The sequence below is a fragment of the Nicotiana sylvestris genome, chromosome 2 (genome assembly GCF_000393655.2).
Source record: "Nicotiana sylvestris chromosome 2, ASM39365v2, whole genome shotgun sequence".
In the NCBI taxonomy this organism is placed as follows: domain Eukaryota; kingdom Viridiplantae; phylum Streptophyta; class Magnoliopsida; order Solanales; family Solanaceae; genus Nicotiana; species Nicotiana sylvestris.
The window spans coordinates 49,482,116-49,502,242 of record NC_091058.1 but is presented as its reverse complement, the minus strand read 5'-3'; the positions used below and the strand labels follow the sequence as shown (position 1 = coordinate 49,502,242).

The 20,127-nt window shown below is 34.7% G+C and overlaps 2 protein-coding genes across 3 annotated transcripts; one reads left to right on the top strand and one right to left on the bottom strand.

The window, feature by feature from the left end:
• The first annotated feature begins 2,226 nt into the window (after nucleotides 1-2,226).
• LOC104234157 (coatomer subunit zeta-2-like) lies at nucleotides 2,227-5,701 on the top strand. Of its 2 annotated transcripts, XM_070167883.1 has the most exons (7): nucleotides 2,285-2,407; nucleotides 3,249-3,693; nucleotides 3,784-3,943; nucleotides 4,509-4,656; nucleotides 4,752-4,829; nucleotides 5,185-5,269; nucleotides 5,389-5,701. In XM_070167883.1, the coding sequence occupies exons 2-7, from the start codon at nucleotides 3,598-3,600 to the stop codon at nucleotides 5,446-5,448; spliced, it is 627 nt and encodes a 208-aa protein (XP_070023984.1). In that variant the 5' UTR covers nucleotides 2,285-2,407; nucleotides 3,249-3,597; the 3' UTR covers nucleotides 5,449-5,701. The 2 variants fall into 2 exon arrangements, with proteins under 2 accessions (XP_009785984.1, XP_070023984.1); XM_009787682.2 differs by lacking the exon at nucleotides 3,249-3,693 and having other exon boundaries at nucleotides 2,227-2,407.
• A 1,204-nt stretch (nucleotides 5,702-6,905) lies between these two features.
• Nucleotides 6,906-15,767, bottom strand: LOC104234138 (uncharacterized). Its single transcript, XM_009787655.2, has 10 exons — nucleotides 15,372-15,767; nucleotides 14,397-14,440; nucleotides 13,952-14,051; nucleotides 13,725-13,839; nucleotides 12,774-13,396; nucleotides 11,508-11,790; nucleotides 10,589-10,862; nucleotides 9,099-9,260; nucleotides 7,687-8,148; nucleotides 6,906-7,480 (listed from the first exon to the last, which is right to left on the bottom strand). The coding sequence occupies exons 1-10, from the start codon at nucleotides 15,544-15,546 to the stop codon at nucleotides 7,193-7,195; spliced, it is 2,526 nt and encodes an 841-aa protein (XP_009785957.1). The 5' UTR covers nucleotides 15,547-15,767; the 3' UTR covers nucleotides 6,906-7,192.
• Nucleotides 15,768-20,127: the final 4,360 nt, after the last annotated feature.

The following is a 20,127-nucleotide window of genomic DNA, read 5'->3' as shown; positions in this document are numbered from 1 at the left end:
TGGATTTGAGTTTTTTATAATCGCAATGTATGTTGATGATTTAAATATCATTAGAACTCCTGGGGAGCTTCCTAAAGCAGTAGACTATTTAAAGAAAGAATTTGAAATGAAAGATCTTGGAAAGACAAATTTTTATTTTGGTCTACAAATTGAGTATATGAAAGATGAAATTTTTGTCCATCAATCAGCATATACTAAAAGGATTTCAAAGCGATTCTATATGGATAAAACACATCCATTAAGTATCTTGATGGTTGTGACATCACTCGATATAAATAAAGATCCATTCCGACCTCATGAAAATAATGAAGATCTTCTTAGTGTAAAGTACCATATCTTAGTACAATTAGGGCATTAATATATCTTGCCAATAATTTTCAACCAGATATAGCTTTCTTGGTAAGCTTGTTAGCAAGATTTAGTTCTTCCCAAACACAAAGACACTGAAATAGTATTAAGCATATATTCAGAAAGGGAATATTCCAAAAATATTGTATAAATATAATGTTGCATGCATAGCTCAACTGAAGAGAGGATACCAAAGGAGATAGGACAAAACACATTTCACTGAAATTCTTTTTCACTCAAGATCTTCAAAAGAATGGTGAAATAAATGTTCAACAAGTTCGTTCAAGTGATAATTTGGCTGATCTGTTCACTAAGACATTACCAACCTCAACATTTGAAAAGATGATATACAATATTAGAATGCGTAGTCTTCGAGACATTAAGTAATATTTATATCAGGGGAGTAACTATGCGCTGCACTCTTTTTTCCTTAACCAAGGTTTTGTCCCACTGAATTTTTATGGTAAGGTTTTTAATGAGGCAAACACAATGCATATAACAAATGACTACGTGTTTTTTTTATTTCACTTGAAATTTTATATTTAACACGGACATCCAAGGAGGAGTATTGAAGATAATAGTTATGGATGTCTATACTGAGCCCCATCATTTAATGTATAGTGATTATTGTATGGTCAAAATCTGCCTTTAGAATATTCATGTCAAAATGGCACTACGAGAAGGATCCTCAAATCATCAGTCGAGATGATCCAAGAAGCCATACTAGTCGTGGCCGAGGGATCTAAAAGAGTCGCGGTCAAGACACTGATGATGATCAAAGTCGAGGAGTCGAAAAGAGTCGCGGTCAAATCATCAGTGAGGATCATGGTCGAGAAGCTGAGGAGAGCCGCTGTTAATGTTATTCACGAGGGTCGTGGTCGAATATCGGCGATAGATTTGTAACGGCTAGTTTTCAAAAAAATAAAATCTGGAAAGAAATATTCTAGTGATTATTCCTTACATTTGTACTATTAGGGTTCTTGGGAAGGGATCCCATATAAATAGAAAAAAGAAAGAGAAGAGAGGCACGTGAAACTTATTATGTAGGAACAACACTTGGAAAAAGATTCATTCTTCAATACATGACATTACTTTTCACTAAGATTCTTCTCGGATCTATGGAATTCCCAATTGTTTAAGGATCTATCGTTCAATCATTATAAGGCGGAAGGTTTTTTGTTCCACCTTTTGCAAATTAAATTATTACTCTTAATTACATGAGTGACATTATGTTGTCATTTATTGTATATCATACGTATTGTTACCGTTTTTTATAGTAAAACGGTAACAATTATTACATAGTATCATTATTGTCTCCAAAAACGCTTTTCGGCGGCCTTTTTTGATATCGAAATTTGAAGAAATTATTCTTAACTAAGATTAACCTATGTTTAATTAAAATTAATTATTTGAACCAAGATTACGTTTTTGGGGCAAACAATTATGCCCCCACCATTTTAGTGGTCAATCCTCCCATATTTAGTGGTCGTTCCTCCCACTATTTTGTAAGAGTGATTCTTTACTTTTCATGTCTATATAAAAGTTTTGTAATAGATGGATAAATATACACAATTGAAAAGGAAAAACTCCTCCTTCTTTCTATCTCTATTATTTACTAAATTACTTTTATTTCAGAACAAATATCATTTTATTTGCATTCTTTACTACATTCGTAGAAATAGAAAATAACTGCATAAATTGAACCAAACCGCCAGTCCGAAACAAAATTTATATAGTATTAGTTTAATTTGATTCAAATATTTTTTAACTGCATGAATACCCCAAAAGAACCATAAAATAGAAAATAGAAAATAAAAAATAAAAACCTTTTTCCTTTCAGGAAACTTCAAAAACAAGCAAACAACTTTCACAACTTCTAACCCCTTATTGAAAATCATACATATAAAAAGTAAATAAATAAAAAAAGGTAAGAAGCGAGTATCACGCCCCAGCAAATAGGTTCCCTCCCTCCTTTCTCTACGGTGTTTTCGTAGGTCGAGCGATCAGCCTTCTTCAACGTCAATTCTGAGCTCTTTCTCCTCAATTCCCACTCACAATGGTCAGCTTTTTCTCTCTTTCTCTCAAACCCTTTTGCTATTATTTTTCCAAATGGAAAAAGATCCAATCTTTTTTTTAATATGTTTTTATCTTTTTTGCCCAAAACAAGCGCATTCTCGTTGATCACTTATCTTATGTGTTGTATGGTTGAATTTAGCGGTCAGCGCTGGTAGAAAATGAATTTTGTGCATTTGGGGTTTTAATTTTAGTAGAACTGGAACAGTTGGCTTAAAGTGTTTTTCTTTTGATCTCTTTGATTATTGATCCGTTTTCCGCGTTTGTTATATGGAGGTAAAATTGGGAAGGTATATCTATCAGATCTAGCATTTTTAAGTCTCCAACAATGGAAAAAATGAAAAGAATTAACAAAAGGAAGAAAAAAAACGTAAGAATTAACAGAAGGAAGAAAAAACTTTTTTGTTATGAACTAGTAGGATTATTTACACTATATATCCCACCAGTTAATTCTTTTGCAACACCCTAATAGGAAGAACACCAAAATTTAAGTTGGACACCAACTGGGAACGTATGTATCGTAATAAGCTATGGATTCAGCCGGACCCAATAGCTTTAGCTCATACCGTGTATATGTATTCAGAAATCTAACCAAATAGTTACAAATATTAAATTTTGAACCCAGTAACTCGAATGATCAGAGGGTTCAGTGGCATCCTGAACCTATAAAGTTCAAATCTTGGATCCACCTCTGACACCAACCCACACATTTAAGGCTAATCTGGGTTAAATCTTAGATTCATGTTTCTTGAAATGGGATGCTGCATTCATCTCTTTAGAATGGAAAGTCTTGCTCATGAAGGAGGAAATATCGTGCTTTATAACAGGGGCATATGATGTGAGGCAAAGTTATTTTATCAAATAGTGAGGATTTTCCATCAAGAGAATAAAGGTAAAAGCCACTGAGCGGAAATCTGATTTAGGTGTTTGGATATTTTAGTTTTTCCACATGACTTGGAGAGTTGATGAGTTGATGTTGAATTGGATATAATCGGAGAGAAAGTAGTTTCTGGTTGACATCTATAGCTGTGCAGGAGGCCATGAAAAAGGGAAGACAGCTTTATTTGTGCTACAGTTATGCTTCGGTTTGGAATATGATTTTATGTTACACGTGCTTGGATAGAAAAAGTGAAAGGAGAAATATGCAAAAGTGAGTATCTTGGAATTTTTGGAACGATGGTTAAACTTGAAACTCTGATAGATAGAACCAGAAGCAGTTTATGCATGACTTCCATCTCTGTCAGATATGGCATTAACCTATTTTTCTACAAAGTATGAAAAGAAATTCATCCCTTATTCTTTTCATATCTGGATATCTAGACAAAAGATCCTGCTTTAATATCCTTCACATCCTCTTTGTAGGAGACTTGCCCTGCAGTTAAGAACATTCTGCTTCTAGATTCCGAAGGAAAGCGTGTTGCTGTAAAGTACTACTCGGATGATTGGCCAACAAATGTTGCAAGGGAAGCTTTTGAGAAGGCTGTGTTTGCCAAGACACAAAAGACTAATGCCAGGGCAGAAGGTATGATCTCTCTTTTAATGTTGATTTATTTATTTGTTTTGGTCGTGCTCTTTCAAAATTATCTCCTTTATTTTGTTTCATGTTTTCAAGTATTACTGGCTGCACATTTCAGTCTCCCTGTCAACATTCAAAGGAAGCAAAAGTCATCCTGCCTGTTGTTTAGGTTCCATTCTGCACGAGTTGTCTGTGGGACTATCTTATGCAGTAGATATTACCAGTCTCTGCAAACATAGAATATTATTATAGAACTATTGTGGTAGTCTTAAATCAAGTGCCAAAAACAAAGACAAGCTATTAGAAGTTTTGTTAATTTATCAAATAGGAACTCTTTTAGTAGTGGTAAGTTGACCATTATAATCTTACAAGAGTTGGTTTTCTTTTGTTTGCTTGCATGTCCTCTTCTAGGAGTTGGTTGTCTCCAGGCCATATGAATTTGAAGTCTTGCTCAGTAATTACTCTATATATATTGAGAATTGTCTTTCTGCTAGTTACTAAAGAATGCCCTTGTGATGGGAAAGAAAGAGAACCTTGATCTGTCTGACCACTCGTCTTACTTCTTCTGCAGCGGAGATAACAATGTTTGATAATTATATTGTTGTTTACAAGTTTTCCCAAGATCTTCATTTCTTTGTTACTGGGAGTGACAATGAAAATGAAATAATCCTTGCCAGTGTGCTCCAGGGATTCTCTGATGCTGTTGGTATTCTTCTTAGGTTGTATACGAGAGCAACGTTTTCCTTTCCGATATGCATCCCTTAATATGTTCGTCTTCATGTACTTATCTTGCTGCAAATGCCTTTTGTTTTAGGGGCAACGTAGAGAAGAAGGAGGCACTTGAAAATTTGGACCTTATTCTTTTGTGTCTTGATGAAATTGTTGACGGCGGGTAAGAGTATTGTACCATGTTTAGTTTATTTATTTCAAGTTTTAAGTAATTAAAATCTTTGTCTTAACTTGCTTTGCAACTTTTACTCATTCCATACAAATACTACAAGTCAGAATCGTTTATTTTCTTTTCTTTGTAGTTATATAGAATTGTAGTTATTTCTTTTCTACATGCCCTGTGTAGTACTTTTTAGAGTGTTGACCTTGAGAATTGAAGTAGGAAAATGGAAAAGAGTCGAACATTCAATCTTGCTCTCAATTTCAGTTACAGGAAACTAAGCTGATGAAGAATTTGAATTACTTCTGATTAACTTATATTTTGAATATCCTCCATTTTACTTTCTTATCTCTTGTAGAATTGTTCTTGAAACGGATGCAAATGTTATTGCCGGGAAAGTGGCAAGCAATAGCGCGGATTCTGGGGCACCTTTGTCAGAGCAGGTAAATATTGCTCTATTTCCTGATGTGTTCCTTCAAACTGATCGATATTTGTTTCATTAATTAGCATCCCCGTGCAATTAACTCATCTTTTCACTATGTGTTCTTTCTGTTTTCTACAGACAATAAGTCAAGCATTGGCAACTGCACGAGAGCATTTAGCAAGATCTCTTCTCAAATGATTTGTTGGGTCAACAAAAAAAGAGAAACCAAGGCCTCACGAGTATTGATTTCCTCCTGAATGAACTAATTGATGAGCATCAAGTTGCATTGTTTTAGCTCTTATAGTTCTAACTTATGCCCAGTCTCTTGTTTCTACATGTTTGGACTTAGTTGAACACGTTAAGATATAATGCAAACTTGATTCTTGTGTAGAGAGGGGGGAAGAACTCAGTTGCAATATGGATTGTGGCCTCACATAGTGTCTTTTCCTGATTTCCTTTTCTTGGTCCCGTATTATGTGCCTTTAATGTAGTTAATTATTTTGGGTCATCTTTTCTGTCACGTGAAAAATCATGTTATAACACATCAACTCCGATGGGCTTGTGTGACAGTCAATCGATCCCACTAGATCGAATCCTACTACCTTTCAACAAGCTGAAACTTTCGGTTTCATCGAGCCCCGAGCTTATGGTCTTCCGTTGAGTTTGGGTTTAATGGAATCAATTAAGCCAAGGAAATATATGTACCAAAAGAGATGGTGCATCGCCTATTTATTGTTCCCTATAATTTACTCAAAGTTGTCATCTTCCAAGCTTGCAATTATCTTATTATTGTGATGTTGGTCAGTTCCACAGGTTTTGACAAATTATGGCAATGTTGATGCCATAATGGAGTCACTACATGTCAATGTAAGAAGAAAATGATAAACTTTCATAACTTAAAATAGTAGCTGAATCGAAATAATAATGATGTTTTACTAGGACAAATTAGTCACAATTCATTGTGCAACTAAAAAGCAAAAGATGTAAATTAATTAATGCGTATAAAGCTCGCTATGATCCAATGGTAATGATCCAAATCGAGCTTGCCAGGTTTCGTACTCTAAACTAAAACTTAAGCATAAATTACCAAATGCTCCAATTAGATGTATCATTTCTTTATAAACGATTAGTAACCTCAACAGTCAATACCATTAGATGTAGTTCCTTTCACCTTATAGGCTTAGTTCCAAAAGAAATGAGTCCACAATTATTCATGAAATAAGCCACTCGGTTTTGCTATAGAATCAAAGCATGAAGTAAGTTAACCTGCATGTCTAATTTCTCAAGTGAAACTTGACCACATTCGATACCAAATAGGATAGATGAGATTAAAGCTTTTCCTCTATACCACATTCGTCAATTACCCCTGCAAACATCATATAAAATAGCTCACATAATCAAAGAGCATTTTTTAGGTGAGTCGTACAGGACTGAACCACAAAACTTGTTTTCTCTAAAATACTACCAAGGACATCAACAATATTTTCAAATAAAGGGAGATCTTTGTACATTCCACCCTACTGTGCCAGGAATTTTAGGCTCAATGGAAGTAAGAAATAAGTAAAACCTGATAATAAAAATACCACATGCAAATCACTTGTGCAGCAAGCAGGGCTAAACTGGTTAGGAAACTAAGAAGGATTGCAACACATTGCTTAGTGGAAACAGAACATCACTTATCACTATAGATAAAGAAGGGGTTAATTGTGAAACAAAGAGTTAACAAAACAAGAAAAGTCCACTAGCACGACGTTAGCTCACATTCCTACGTTACATTTGACTGATGACAAATACGTGAAGTACAACCTCGAGGCACAGGGCAGCAGCAAGTCGATTCCCCTCGGGACATGTGAATTTAAGCCATTTCCAAAGCAACACCCTGGAAAGGCCACTGTCAAACTCACTACAAGACTCCGAAAAAGCAGGAGGCATCAAGAGATTATTAGTAGCTGTTCTGCCATAGCTGCTGTTGAGACTGCTTAGGCTGGCCTTGAGAGGCACCCAACGACCCATCCCTTGGATTTTGCTGTTGATGTTCTAATGAGATCCCAGCCTGAGAATGGTAGAAATTTGGGTAGCCCAAGGATCCATGATTCTGCATTGGCTGTTGAGCTTGCCTAAATCCACCACTTTGCTGGTTTTGACCTTGGAAACCATAGTATGTGTTGGCAGGAACAGCTGACATTGTTCTTGAGCCAGGTCCATGAAGCCACATAGCTGAGTTCTCACCCTGAAAGGCAGGGAGAGTGAGCATATACATGAGCTTCAAATCATGGAAAGGAAGAACGGTGATCGACAAAAGCAGTTGATATCAAAACTATTAGTCCAAATGAGAAAAACATCAAAACCTATTATATTAGAGAAAGCGAGTCGACAGCAATTTGTCCTATTGACTTTAAATAATCGAACAGCGTTTATAGCAAGTGAATTGCTTACCTGTTGAAGAGACATCAAATGATTAGTATCCTTGTACTGAGAGCTCAACATATCATCGTAACTCAAGTTAGTACCAGAGGGAGCAGCAGGCGGGTTCATCGGGAAGTTACCAGGGATAGTTGTTGTATTTCCAAAACCACCATATCCAGAAGCAACACTGGCCGACTGAGGTAAGCTGCTGACGGAAACACTGTTCTTATATTGGGGGAGCACTGCCGCTAGCGACTGATGATAAGTACTGTTACCAGCAAATGGTTGCTGGAATGCAGATGGCATATACGTATAGCTCTGAGGCATAAAGGGATAACTAATCATGTTAGCAAACGGTCCCAGAGGAAGTGTTGGTTGGGAGTATGGATGTACAGCAAGATGTTGTGGCACAGCAGGTCCGGTGGTGACACTAGTTCCAGAAAGTGTCTGCTGTGTAGGTTGTGCTGATTGAAAACCAACAGTCCTCAAAGACTGCAAGTCAACAGAAACAATATCAATGATGTACGCCATGACATAAGATAAGGAAGATATCTGTAAACTTATTATTCTAGAAAGGAAGAAGACATAAGATAGAAAATCTCTATCCATATGGTTACACCACCTTTTCATATGCATTGCCAATTAAAATTCAACCCATTCCTCTTAGAGGAATGGATTGTTTCTATACGTCATTTAAAGGAATCACATTTCACAACTTCTTTTGTGAATCTTTTAAATTTCAGATTATTATTAACTTATTGCCCTTTCTTTTCTTTTGCAACAACCCAAAAGAAAATCCTAAATGAGAAAATCAAAAGTTAACAGTTCTTTTGACCAGGAACACCAAAAGGTAACATTATCATAAGAATATTATACACAACCTCGGCCACCTTTTCCTAAATCAAAGGGTCATTTTCTTTTCTCTTAATGAGCTAGACCCTCTGAACTGTACCACACAAATAAACAAATTAGCCTTTGAGATATTTTGAAGATCCATGACGAGTAACTATTCTCTTTGTATACATTTTTTTGTATACAGAGTAAAAACACCAACCCACACAACATGAGTTTAACAAAACATCAAAAGCTGTCTGCCCTAAAACATTGGATGGACATTAAGACTTCAGAGAGATGACCTTCAAATTTTAGTTTCAAGCAGCAGAAGGCAGAAGCTATCTTTGAAATTTCATCCTCAATTGTTAAGAGATCCCACCAGTGTTAGATGCAATTAGATCCATTATGTACAACATTCTCATTATGCACAAACAAACTATAAAAACCATTAAAACTACTTCTAAAAAGGGTAAGAAAATAACATATTTTGCGTTTTACGGTACATGAAAATTTTGACAAGCAACAAGTGATGAGCAATACACCAAGTGCACATGAAGAAAAAGAAATTCACTTTGAAAAATGAATTGACTTCATCAAGATAGCATTACCTCAGGCATGGAAATTGTTGAACCTCCAATTGAAGAAACAGAGTTGCCATATTTTGTGGGCATTGCTTGTGTTGCAGAAAATGGTGAGTATGAAGGATCAGATTCACGACCAGCATGAACATTAGCAGCCAACAAGGTACTTGGCAATGAATTTGTGAAGGCCTGCTCAAACAAAATAGCAAAATGAGTACCTCGCCGTAGAAAATTCTGGTGGAAACTTAAATGTTCCTCTTTTGATTCTCTTGTACTCCATTGACCTACCGCCCCCTCCTCACATGGGAAAAGCAGGCATTATAGGTTTTATCTTTCTAGAGTTTGTAAAACTGAAAACAATTCCTGAAAGAGCATAGATACATTAGGAAAAATAGTAAATTACCACTTATACTAAGTGCCCCCACAATAGTGCCGCAGAATTAGATTCTTCACACGTTTGCCACTATTATTTTATATTTATCAACTTCAAATACAGATTATACAGAAGGAAACTCCAGCAATAGCTTTTTCCTCAAAATATTCTAGGAAAAGATTAAAGGACCACAAGAAAAGGGCAGTCCAAAAGAGTTACAAGAAAAAGACTATCCACGGTCATCTTTCACTCTAACAGACCTCAGCGATTACTCAATTTAGTTAATTTGATTGTCTCAAGTAAAGTTCGATAAAACTATTGTCTATAACTAACAACAGATTTGCTTCGATTGTGCAAGAGCTATTCAAAAGTTATAATATGTAACCACAGACCAGTGCCCATATAGTGAATAATAACAAGTTCACAAATAATCATGCTGTACTTATGATATCCACCAAAAATTAACTTTCAAAAGAGTAACTATAAGACTCGAGAGAATAAAAATGGTCAAATCATTACTAGATTGTGAATAGATCATGATTCTTTGCAGATGTAAATTTTCGAGAATAATCATCTCAAGAACATGTCACAAACTTCTACACCAACCCCCACCTCTCATTGCACCGATAAAAAACAAGAGACTTACAAAAGATACGAATGCATTCACATCTTTCAGTACACTATTAGGCAAACATCTATCCATGCGCAATGTATAGTGTGAACCCAAACTACACTCCACATTTAGAAACCCCCCTCCCTGCTAAGATAATGGAATAAAGCTACCAACCCCGCAACTCTACCATGTCATTCCATATGTCATTTTAAACCTAACAGAATAGCGAGCCAATAGTAAGCAAACTCTATGCAACCCAATTAAAAGTGAAAGTCAAAAGTAAAACATACAGAGCCAATTATTTATTGTGTATGTTCCCCTCAGGGGCTGACTTATGACAAGTTCAACTATAATACACACCCCTGCCCCAAAAAAACTACTAGAATAATGTACTTTTCTTGAGCATTATAATTCACCCGATAAACTTTCAGTACAATTAGCTTCAAACTTCAAAACGCAAAATTATATGCAGGCAAACATCCAATGAAGAGCAGAGAAATTATTTATATCCTTGACAGAGGAAGCTCTTACCATTACATTAGAGAAAGAAGCAAGATTTTGCATCTGGGAACTTGTCTGTGGCTGACTAAATGCTGCAGTCAATTGTTGTGCAGTTTCATATGTGTAGCCACCAGCAGAGGAGGGATACGAGTATTGATTTCCATGTTCACTTAATTCTGTTTTCAACTGCTCTGGTTGTGAAGCAGAAGGTGAATCATAATTTCCAGAACTTGCATTAGTTCTATGGTACAAGTTACTCTCAGATGCATGTCCAAGAGACTCATCACCATAGTATTCGGGAGCTCTGCAATATAAAGATACACCAACAATTAAGAGGAATACTTTCAGCTCCCATGCTTTGCATGGGAGATTAATTTATAAATACCTCAATAATAAGATATTTATGCTATCTTGTAAGATTGATATTTTATACTTGAACGATATGAAGATGTTTATACAAAAGTTTAAAAATGCACTGTTGGGCTAGCTTTAAGGAACCCTAATTTGTCTTAAATGATAAATTTTTGGTTGGAGAGCGCAGAGAAAACTGCACCCATTGTCCTAAATGATAAATTATTTGACTGGAATGAAATGAGTCTGAATAGAAGAAGCTGGTATAGAGGATCCATACAGATGCAGCTAACCTCACCTACGTGGGTTTGGAGAATAGTAATGATTGATTTGACTGACTAATATGATGAACATTTAAAAAAAGCCAACTACAAAAATACTAAGAGAAAGTGCAAGGATATATGAAGTTGAATTTAGTAAATCAGAAGCAAAATTAACCGTATATCCACATCATGTAAGTGGAAGAGGCAAAATTAACCTATGAGGCAAAACAAATGACTGAAACTTTCCACATCATCTAAGTGGAAGAAGCGACCAGCAGAGATTTGGCGGTGCATCAATGAATTAAAGAAAACCCACAGTTAAGAAGGAGGTATACCTGGATCCCAAGTGCCCAACTGATGAACCCTCCACATCCTTAGGTGCATCTTCCAAGCTAGTTTTCACTGGAGCAGATGCCAAAGGCCCAGAAAAGGATCCACCAATACCAGCACCAAAGCTACCAAAGCTCAGGTGTGAGCAGTCTGCAGTTTGAACTTGAAGATGGTCTGGGATTACAACAGAAGGACCATCTCCCTCAGGTGACAACCCTCGATCATCATGTACATTTAACTGTTGCAAGTTTGCAGCAACTGATGAAACAGAGACGTTAACGTCTTCAGCTGCAAGCAGATGGCAGAGAATTATTAAACAAAAAATAGACATTTCAATAGATTCTATGTAGCAGAATTTCATATGATGGAACAAACAATTTGATTTCACAGATAAACCACACTGCTTTTCACTTTACGTTGAAACTAATAGTGACATGGAAAGCAGGTGTACATGCCTCCTAGCAAGCATCTCCATGTATGCTGCTCCCTCCCCCCAAAAAGAGAAGTTTCTAGGTGGCTTGAGATTAGTTAGACTTTTCTTCCATTTCAAATATAGGGCCAGCTGAAAAGTATGAATTTTAAGGCATCTTTGAATTTTTAAGGATAAACCCCAAACATCAAATTACTTATCAAAATAACACCAAGCTTCAACTGTACGGGATAAATTCAACTCTGCATGGGGCAACCTATGAACAGCAAATGATTGGCACTTCAGCCTTTTGTCCTTTATACATGTATCAGATGCCCCAGTAAATCAAAGAGATAATGTAGGACATCACGGTTATAATACATTACTAATACCAAAATGCACTTACTGCAAGAAAAAAGTGATATTTTAAATTCCTATTTAAGATCTAAAAGAAACAAAAAGCTGGGAGAAAAAGTATATTGTTTAAACCAAACAGGTTCTTTATGCTACACTTCCCTCATAAGGTGATATGTCAAACAAATCCAGCTTATTCAAGCTAAATTGATAGGATGAGATCAAACACCGGGACTGTATTCCTAAAAAAGGAAGGTCCGGTGTAGTTGCTCTAAGAACACACAACGATAACATTATACTAATGTCAAAGGGGGAACAGAGAGAATCTTTAGTTTACTGGACTAAAGACCTGCCAAGCCCGGAAACCTCAGAGAGAATAATGAAAAACAAACAATAAGCAATACTATGTCAGACGAGCTATTACATAAGCTATTTGACAACAAATAATACATATTTTCAACAATGAAAGGCATATCACAATACCAACTCAAAACTATGATATACTAACCATCTTGATGGTCAAAAGTATGATTCTGGTTCTGAAATCTGTAGAGGTCATTCTCATAAATAGATGCACCTCCAGTATTCTCCTCCTGCAAATTTCTGCTTGGAGGACTACCAAGATTTTCAGCAGTGCTGTCATCAGTCCCCTGTACCTCATCAATCTCAGTTTGATGATTAATTCTGTCATATGATATGTTAGCTGGATCAGGATGCAGCTCAGAATCTGCAGGAGGCTCTGAGATAGAGGGCTGGCTAGCAACTGATGGCTGCTCGATTAGAGGCCATTCCTCATCGGTTGAATGATGTTGCACTCGATAATCCCCAGACTCTCGATATACATCAGAAACATTGGATGTATGATCGTCAGAAAACTGAATATTTTGATGTGATGCACCAGAAGGGATCCCTTGAATATGGTTTTGGTTGGCATTGACATTGCGATGAGATACATTAGGTATACTCGGCACTTTGCTCTGCGGCTTACCCATCTTCACAATATCAGCCATGGAAACTTGACCTGGCACCCCGCCCCAAGTATGCTGATATCCAGAAGAATGCTGTGAGACTGATGAAACACCATCAACTGCTGCTGATGCTGGCCTTTTAGTTTCATTTGCAGCAGCATCACTGTAACACGTATTGGAAAAGCATTCAAAGAAAATTCAAAGCAGCATTATGCATCTCTTAAAAGAACGCTGAAAGTGTGCTTAGTCACATGCATTTGTACATTGCACGGTTATTGAAGTGAATGAAAAGAATTTGCAACTTCATTAAGTCAATGCGGTGATTACTGATCGTAGCTATTAAGTAGTTAAATTAATGCCAAAGACACTTCAACAGAAAGAAACATACTGTGGGTTAAGGAATACCATACTGGAACCAACACGAGCATCTAAAAAACAACTGATGTCCTTTTGAAAGAAACTGAACCATTTAAGACCTCGAAACTACTAACCTGATGGTAGCAGCCCTCCTGCTTATATTACTTCCGGAAACTCCAGGAGTAGAGGCCAGATTACTTGTATAAGATCCATTCTCCTTTTTGTATCCAGGAGTAGGCTTGGTAGGCTCTGGAAAAAGGAGGTCAGAAACAAAATTATACCCTCACGAGATAACATGACAAACTATGAGAAAGTCAGACCTAATTCTGTTTGAAAAGATTGTGCATTATCATGCATATACCTGACCCACCACGCCCAACATACCGTTCTGCACCACCCCTGCTTCCACGGCCTGAATTGTTAACTGAACCACGCGGCCTAGATTCAGTCGTATCCTTACTCTGAACCAAAGATGAATATAAGTGAAGTATAAAGAAATCAACAACCCATTTAAGAAAGCAATGTAATAGCACCTTATAATATTCTGCTAGAGCATGCAACCCATCAGATAGACATAAAACATATCAAGAGGAAAGTGTCATGCACCACTCAAGACAACAAAACAAAAAAGAGAGCTCAGAAGTTAATTATCAAACCAGGGTAGTAAGAGATCTGAGTAGACTACTTCCCCTTCACTCGTATCATATAAAAATCATAAGAGGAACATGCAGATATCAAGGACAAATGTTAAATCAGCTCCATAACCAATTGTCTCTAGAATTCCTGCTTCAATAAAGTTTACGAACCTCTTTTCTCTTTTCACGTTTGCTCTTCACCTCATGAAAAGTATCTGGGCAGTCAACGAACTCCAATTAGAAGGTGATCAAAATTAATAACAAACTATGGTCACCTAAAGTAAAAATTAAAGCATAAACAGCATAAAGGAAGGCAAACATGATTTATTGGGACTCTGCAAAATATATCAAACTCTGAAGTCTGAATAAGGAATTTCAACTGCAGTAACCAATGTTCTAAAAGTGATGCACAAAAAGTAATAAGTTCTTGGGGCTTTAAGAGAGAAACCAGAAGCAATTCAAAGTAAAGCAGGCAGTTTTAAAAGCCCCTAATACTGTATTTTTCTCTTTCCTTTATATTTTAAAATCAGCGTCAATGAAAATCACCTCTCCATCTGATTGCTTTGCGCATATAACTACCTGAATCGCAAGTGGCATGCTCAGCCGGTTAATATAGCTATTAACAAATATGGAACCAACTACCAGGTATATAGCATAAAATTCAAATCTTGCACTTAAGAAAAGGGTGTTCTACATGATGAAACGTATAAATCATACACTGCAGCTACAGATGCTCCACGCACACAATCCCACTGTGTCATTCTTCTTTCTTAAACAAAGCATCACAAATTAAGAGAATAATGCTCAGAACAGCATGAAAGGCCAAAAAAAACACACACAAACACAAAAGCCAATTATTCTTTTCTTGTTCCTACTCCTAAAAAACTCACAATTTCTAACACCCAGTATCAGCAAAAAAGTAAAGAAACAAAACATCAGCGGGAAAAAAAAACCTATTATCTTAGGTCTTACCAATAAAGGAAGTAACCTTATCACAAAATTAAGAAATCCAAAATCTTCCCAAACTTTTGAGAAACACAAAAACCCTAAAACCCCAGCAATAATATCTAAAACTAACAACACCCAGAAAAAGATTCTTCTTTTAAATAAGAAAAGAAAGATCTTTTTAGGGTTTACGGTAAAGACCTTGAGTAAGAAGCCTATTGACGGCTTCATTAGGGTCCATATTACATTCTTTGAGCATAGCATAGATCTCAGGCTCAGGACAGTTAACTATCTCCTTTAAGCTTTGTACCACCTTCCTTGACCCTGCTGGTATCGCTTGTACCCCAACTCCACCATTGCCTCCTCTGCTACTCATCTTTTCTAAGAGTTACAACTCTTTTTCTGTGAAAAAAGAGAGAAGAAAACAACAAACACCCACTGTATATTCCTCTTTCAGATCTATTAAAGTTAGGTTTTTGGGTCTCTCTCACTTTGTGTATAGACTATAGAGATATGTATCTTCGAAAAAACACGCACACACACAGTGAAGGGGTTTTTGCTGCTTTCTCTCTTCTCTCTGTGGGTTTGGGATTTCTCTATTGTGGGCTTCTTACTCCTTTAATACTAATATAGTTGTAAATAAATGTGTTTTTCCTAAAATCCTCTTCTTCTTTTTTTTTTTTTTTGGGAAAACCCTCTCTTTACCTTTTTCTTTCTTTTCTCCCTGCCCTAATAAATAAAAGTTATCTCTTTTTTGTATCTGTCTATGCTTCTTCTAATTTTTGCTTCCTTTCCTCTTTTTCTTTTTTTGTTTGTTTTCGAGATTGTGGTTTTGGAAGTTTTACTACGATAGAATAATCAGTACTTTTATAACTGCTTCAGAAAAATATTCTTGTTTGACTTTGTACTGAGTGGGAGGATTTCTTTTTTTAACTTTTTTGGAGAATTTTTTTTACTAGTGCGTAGTATTTTTATTTTTTTACATGATTCAAGTACAAAGTTTTGTTTGAGGGAAAGGACTAGGCTTGAAATTGAAATTCATAAAGCCTCTTATGTTAAAACATAGTCCGTCTTTTCTATTTCTTATACTTTTTACGATGTAGGGATGAATATATAATTAATCAAGTTATATTGAATATGTGAGCTTTTATTACATTTGAGTAAATATGAACAACTAATTAAATATAATTTTTAAAATTGTGAAATCATCTTATTATCGTGCAAAATCTATTATGTACAAGAAGGCCACAAAATTTAAAATAAAAATTTGTGCCCTTTTATAATTAGTATAATGTGAAAAGAAATTACAAGCTCTCTTGTCTCATCTTAATAGTATAGTTTAAAATTTACTCTTTTAGAAGAAGAAAAAAAAAGGAGAAGGGTATTACATGCTGTATAATTAACCCTCACATGTAAAGTGAAATTTTAGATAGCCAACCAATGCACTACAAAAGATTCCTCAAAATTTTACTCTTTTTGTGTTGGCCTTATGAATTTTTTTGTGCAATTTTTTGTGGATTCTTTTAATGAAAAATAGAAAACAAAATAATTAAACATTCATAAATTCGAAAAGAAACAAGAAATAAATGAGTATTCATTCGTTCCCAACTTAAATGCTTTTAGATTATTTCATAATTTATACGAAGATTTTTTCACGTCTTTTAATATTTACTAGCAAAACGATATTTTGCGGCGCTTACTTTAAATATATATTAGATCAAATTATTACTAATTAATACCTAAAGTAGGACAAATACAGAATCTTTTTCTTTAAATATTTCTAGGAAAGGAAATACTCAAAAACTAAAAAAGAAGAAAATAATTTGGTGAGAACTACAATTTACATGAAAATTTATGAATAACTTCATAGATTACAGGTGCAACAATATAGCCGCGTAATGGATATTTAACTAAATTCCGATTCCTGCAAAAGAGACATCACGCGCCGGAGGAGCAAGTGATAGAAAGATTATTGGAAGTGGGCCCAGTTATGAGTTTTGAGCACGTTCGATTACATTGTGTGTAGTTCACTCGCTCAACGATGAAAGTATCGGAATTCAATTACCAAAAGATGTTTATCCATAAAAAATTTTAATAATAAAAGTCATTGATTGGTTGGTCCAAATTTCCAACTTCGCACGCAGCTTTCCTTACAGCAGATGACGTGCTGGGAAAAAGGCTTTTCTTTAATGGGCCATTAGTAAGAAAACTTTCCGTTTTGGGCTCTAAGATTTGACCAGAGTCTAAAATCTACAATGGGCCTATCACAATGTTACAGTATAGCCGCTCTAGTGAAAAAAGATACTATGCTTTTTATATATTAAAGGATAAATATGCATAATTAATGTATTTTATATATATATATATATATATATATATATATATATATTGACTAGTGGTTGTAACTATTTTTGACTAACCGGTCAAATGTGTAACTTGTAAATCGAGTAAAGACGCCCAAAGATTTTTGTTTGAGATCTTTACATGGATAGTCAATCTAGTTTACTATTTATTTTTTCTGAAGAATTAACCTAAATAAGCGTTCACCTAATCTTTTAAATTAAAAATAGCCGGCGAATGTATAATATATATAAAATTCATGTATACTATGTGTATAACTATGTATAATCAATGTCTAATATATATATATACATCGGCTAGAAAAGGCAAACAATAAATATGGTCGGTTAACAATCCCTTAATTTCTAGTTGGCTTATATTAATTACATACTGATTAGATATAGTTGTACACATATTATGCACAATATTTTAAAAGGCGGGGCGTTTTATCTCTACGAGGCGAGGCGTAAGCCATGAGACATGGGGCGTAAGTCCCACGGATCTTTAATTTTACTAATTTCAAGAATTTTAAGATAGTATAAAATAAAAAATAATTATATTAAAATCGCAAAATTATAATAAACAATCTATTTATAATATTTATAAATTATAATTCAACTATGAATAGTACAAAAAGTATGACATATATCATAATATGCAAATTAGCTGCAATGTCGTTACAACTCAAACATCAAAAGTAATGTATTGGATGCGAAATTTTATATGTATCTCTTAAGGAGTAATGGATATTGAAAGAATTTCGATATTATAATTTGATATTTTTTTTTAAAATACTCCTTTTATTTAATATTCTTTCTATTTGAAAGAAAATTTATATAAAACATGATTCTCAATTTAAAAATATGATTCTCTAGCATCATTTATTTTTAAGTTTCAACAAGTTAATAAAGTGACACATAATTCACCATACTATACTATGATAACTAATTATTTGTAAATAGTTATTAGTTGATACTGATATATTAAATTAATAAGTATTGTATCTCGTAAACGTGAAAAAATATTTAGGAAAATAATTATAAGAGAAAAAATATGGACTATTATATATATATATAATAAAGACATAATAAAATTTAATAAATAAAAACTTTTTAAATGAAAGATTTATTTAAAATTTACTATCATGGCAGTTTTTGTGGATAACGTGCAATTATTTTTATTTTAATTATGATATAAAATACTCTCAACTTAATGATGTATAATTAAGAAAAAAGTAATTTTGAATAGTCAATGGTTTATTAAGAAAACTTGAGCATTTACAAGATTAGTTACGCTCAATTGCATAAAGTTCTATTAGGCGAACCCAGTACACTGGCGTTGGGCATGTCCGAGGCGTAAGCCCCGAAGATCAAGACATAAGTTTCACGGAACTAAACCCCAGATATAAGCCCAGGGACGTTTTACGAGTGCTCTGCCCCAGGACGAGACCTGGACGAGTCCCAATTCAACCTTTTAAAACATAAATTATGCATGGGTTATAGTGTGTTTTATTGTTTCTTGGGCATCACAAGTCACTAAACTATAGTTTAATAGCCGTCCTTAAATTTGGAATAGAACTTTAAGATTCGTTTAGTGACCATCAAATTATCAAATACAACGTACTCTCCATAGTCTTTAAGAGGTCGTTTGGTAGGGTGTATAAGAATATTGCGGAATAATGTGTATTAGTAATGCATGTAGTAATGCATGTATTAGTAAAGCAAATATTAGTTATGCAAATATTATTTCTTATCTATTGTTTGGTGTAGTGTATTAAAATTATAATGCATTGCATAATTTTTTTTAAAAATAGTTGCTTACAAAAATGTCCTCCATATTCTTTAGCTTTAAGGGACTTTAAGGACAATTTTGCCTTTAACCATGCTAATGCATGCATTAAAGCCTTGGTATTACTAATGTCATGGTTTTCTATATATTACTTATGCATAGGATAGTGCCAGGTATGATGTATAACTAATACAAGTTGAAAAAGGTACTAAACAAGATATTAGTAATGCATAGAGCTAATGCTTGCATTATTTTTTCTAATATCTCCTACCAAACGACCCCTAACTCTTCACAGGAGCTCCCTCTCTAAGTATCCGATAAGGATAATAATTTCGGGATAAAGTTTGGGATTAACCTTATCTTATGTTTATGTTTGATTTGCATTATTAGTTAATACCGGATAACTTTTAGGGATCTTTTGTTATAAGGTATAAGAAGGTATAAGGGTGATTTAAAATTTAATACCACCTTAATATTCTGTTTGGTTAGCAAACCAGATATAAGTTATCCCGATGTTAATTTTAACACCAGGATAACTTATATCTTATAGAGTATGAGGTAATTAGCACCGGTATAACTTATACTTTCTTAGAAATTATGTAATTGTCATTCTTAATACAACATACCAAACAGTGAATAAACAATAATTCCAACATAACTAATCCCAGCATAACTTATCCCAACATAACTTATACCGGCGTTAGATGTATTCCAACCAAACGAACCCTTAAAGGTTAGATATAGACTAAAGACTATTACTTAAGATTTAAGGGTGGTATTCATAGTAAACGTAACTGTAACAACGCCCCAAGTTGGTTAATAAGTGTAC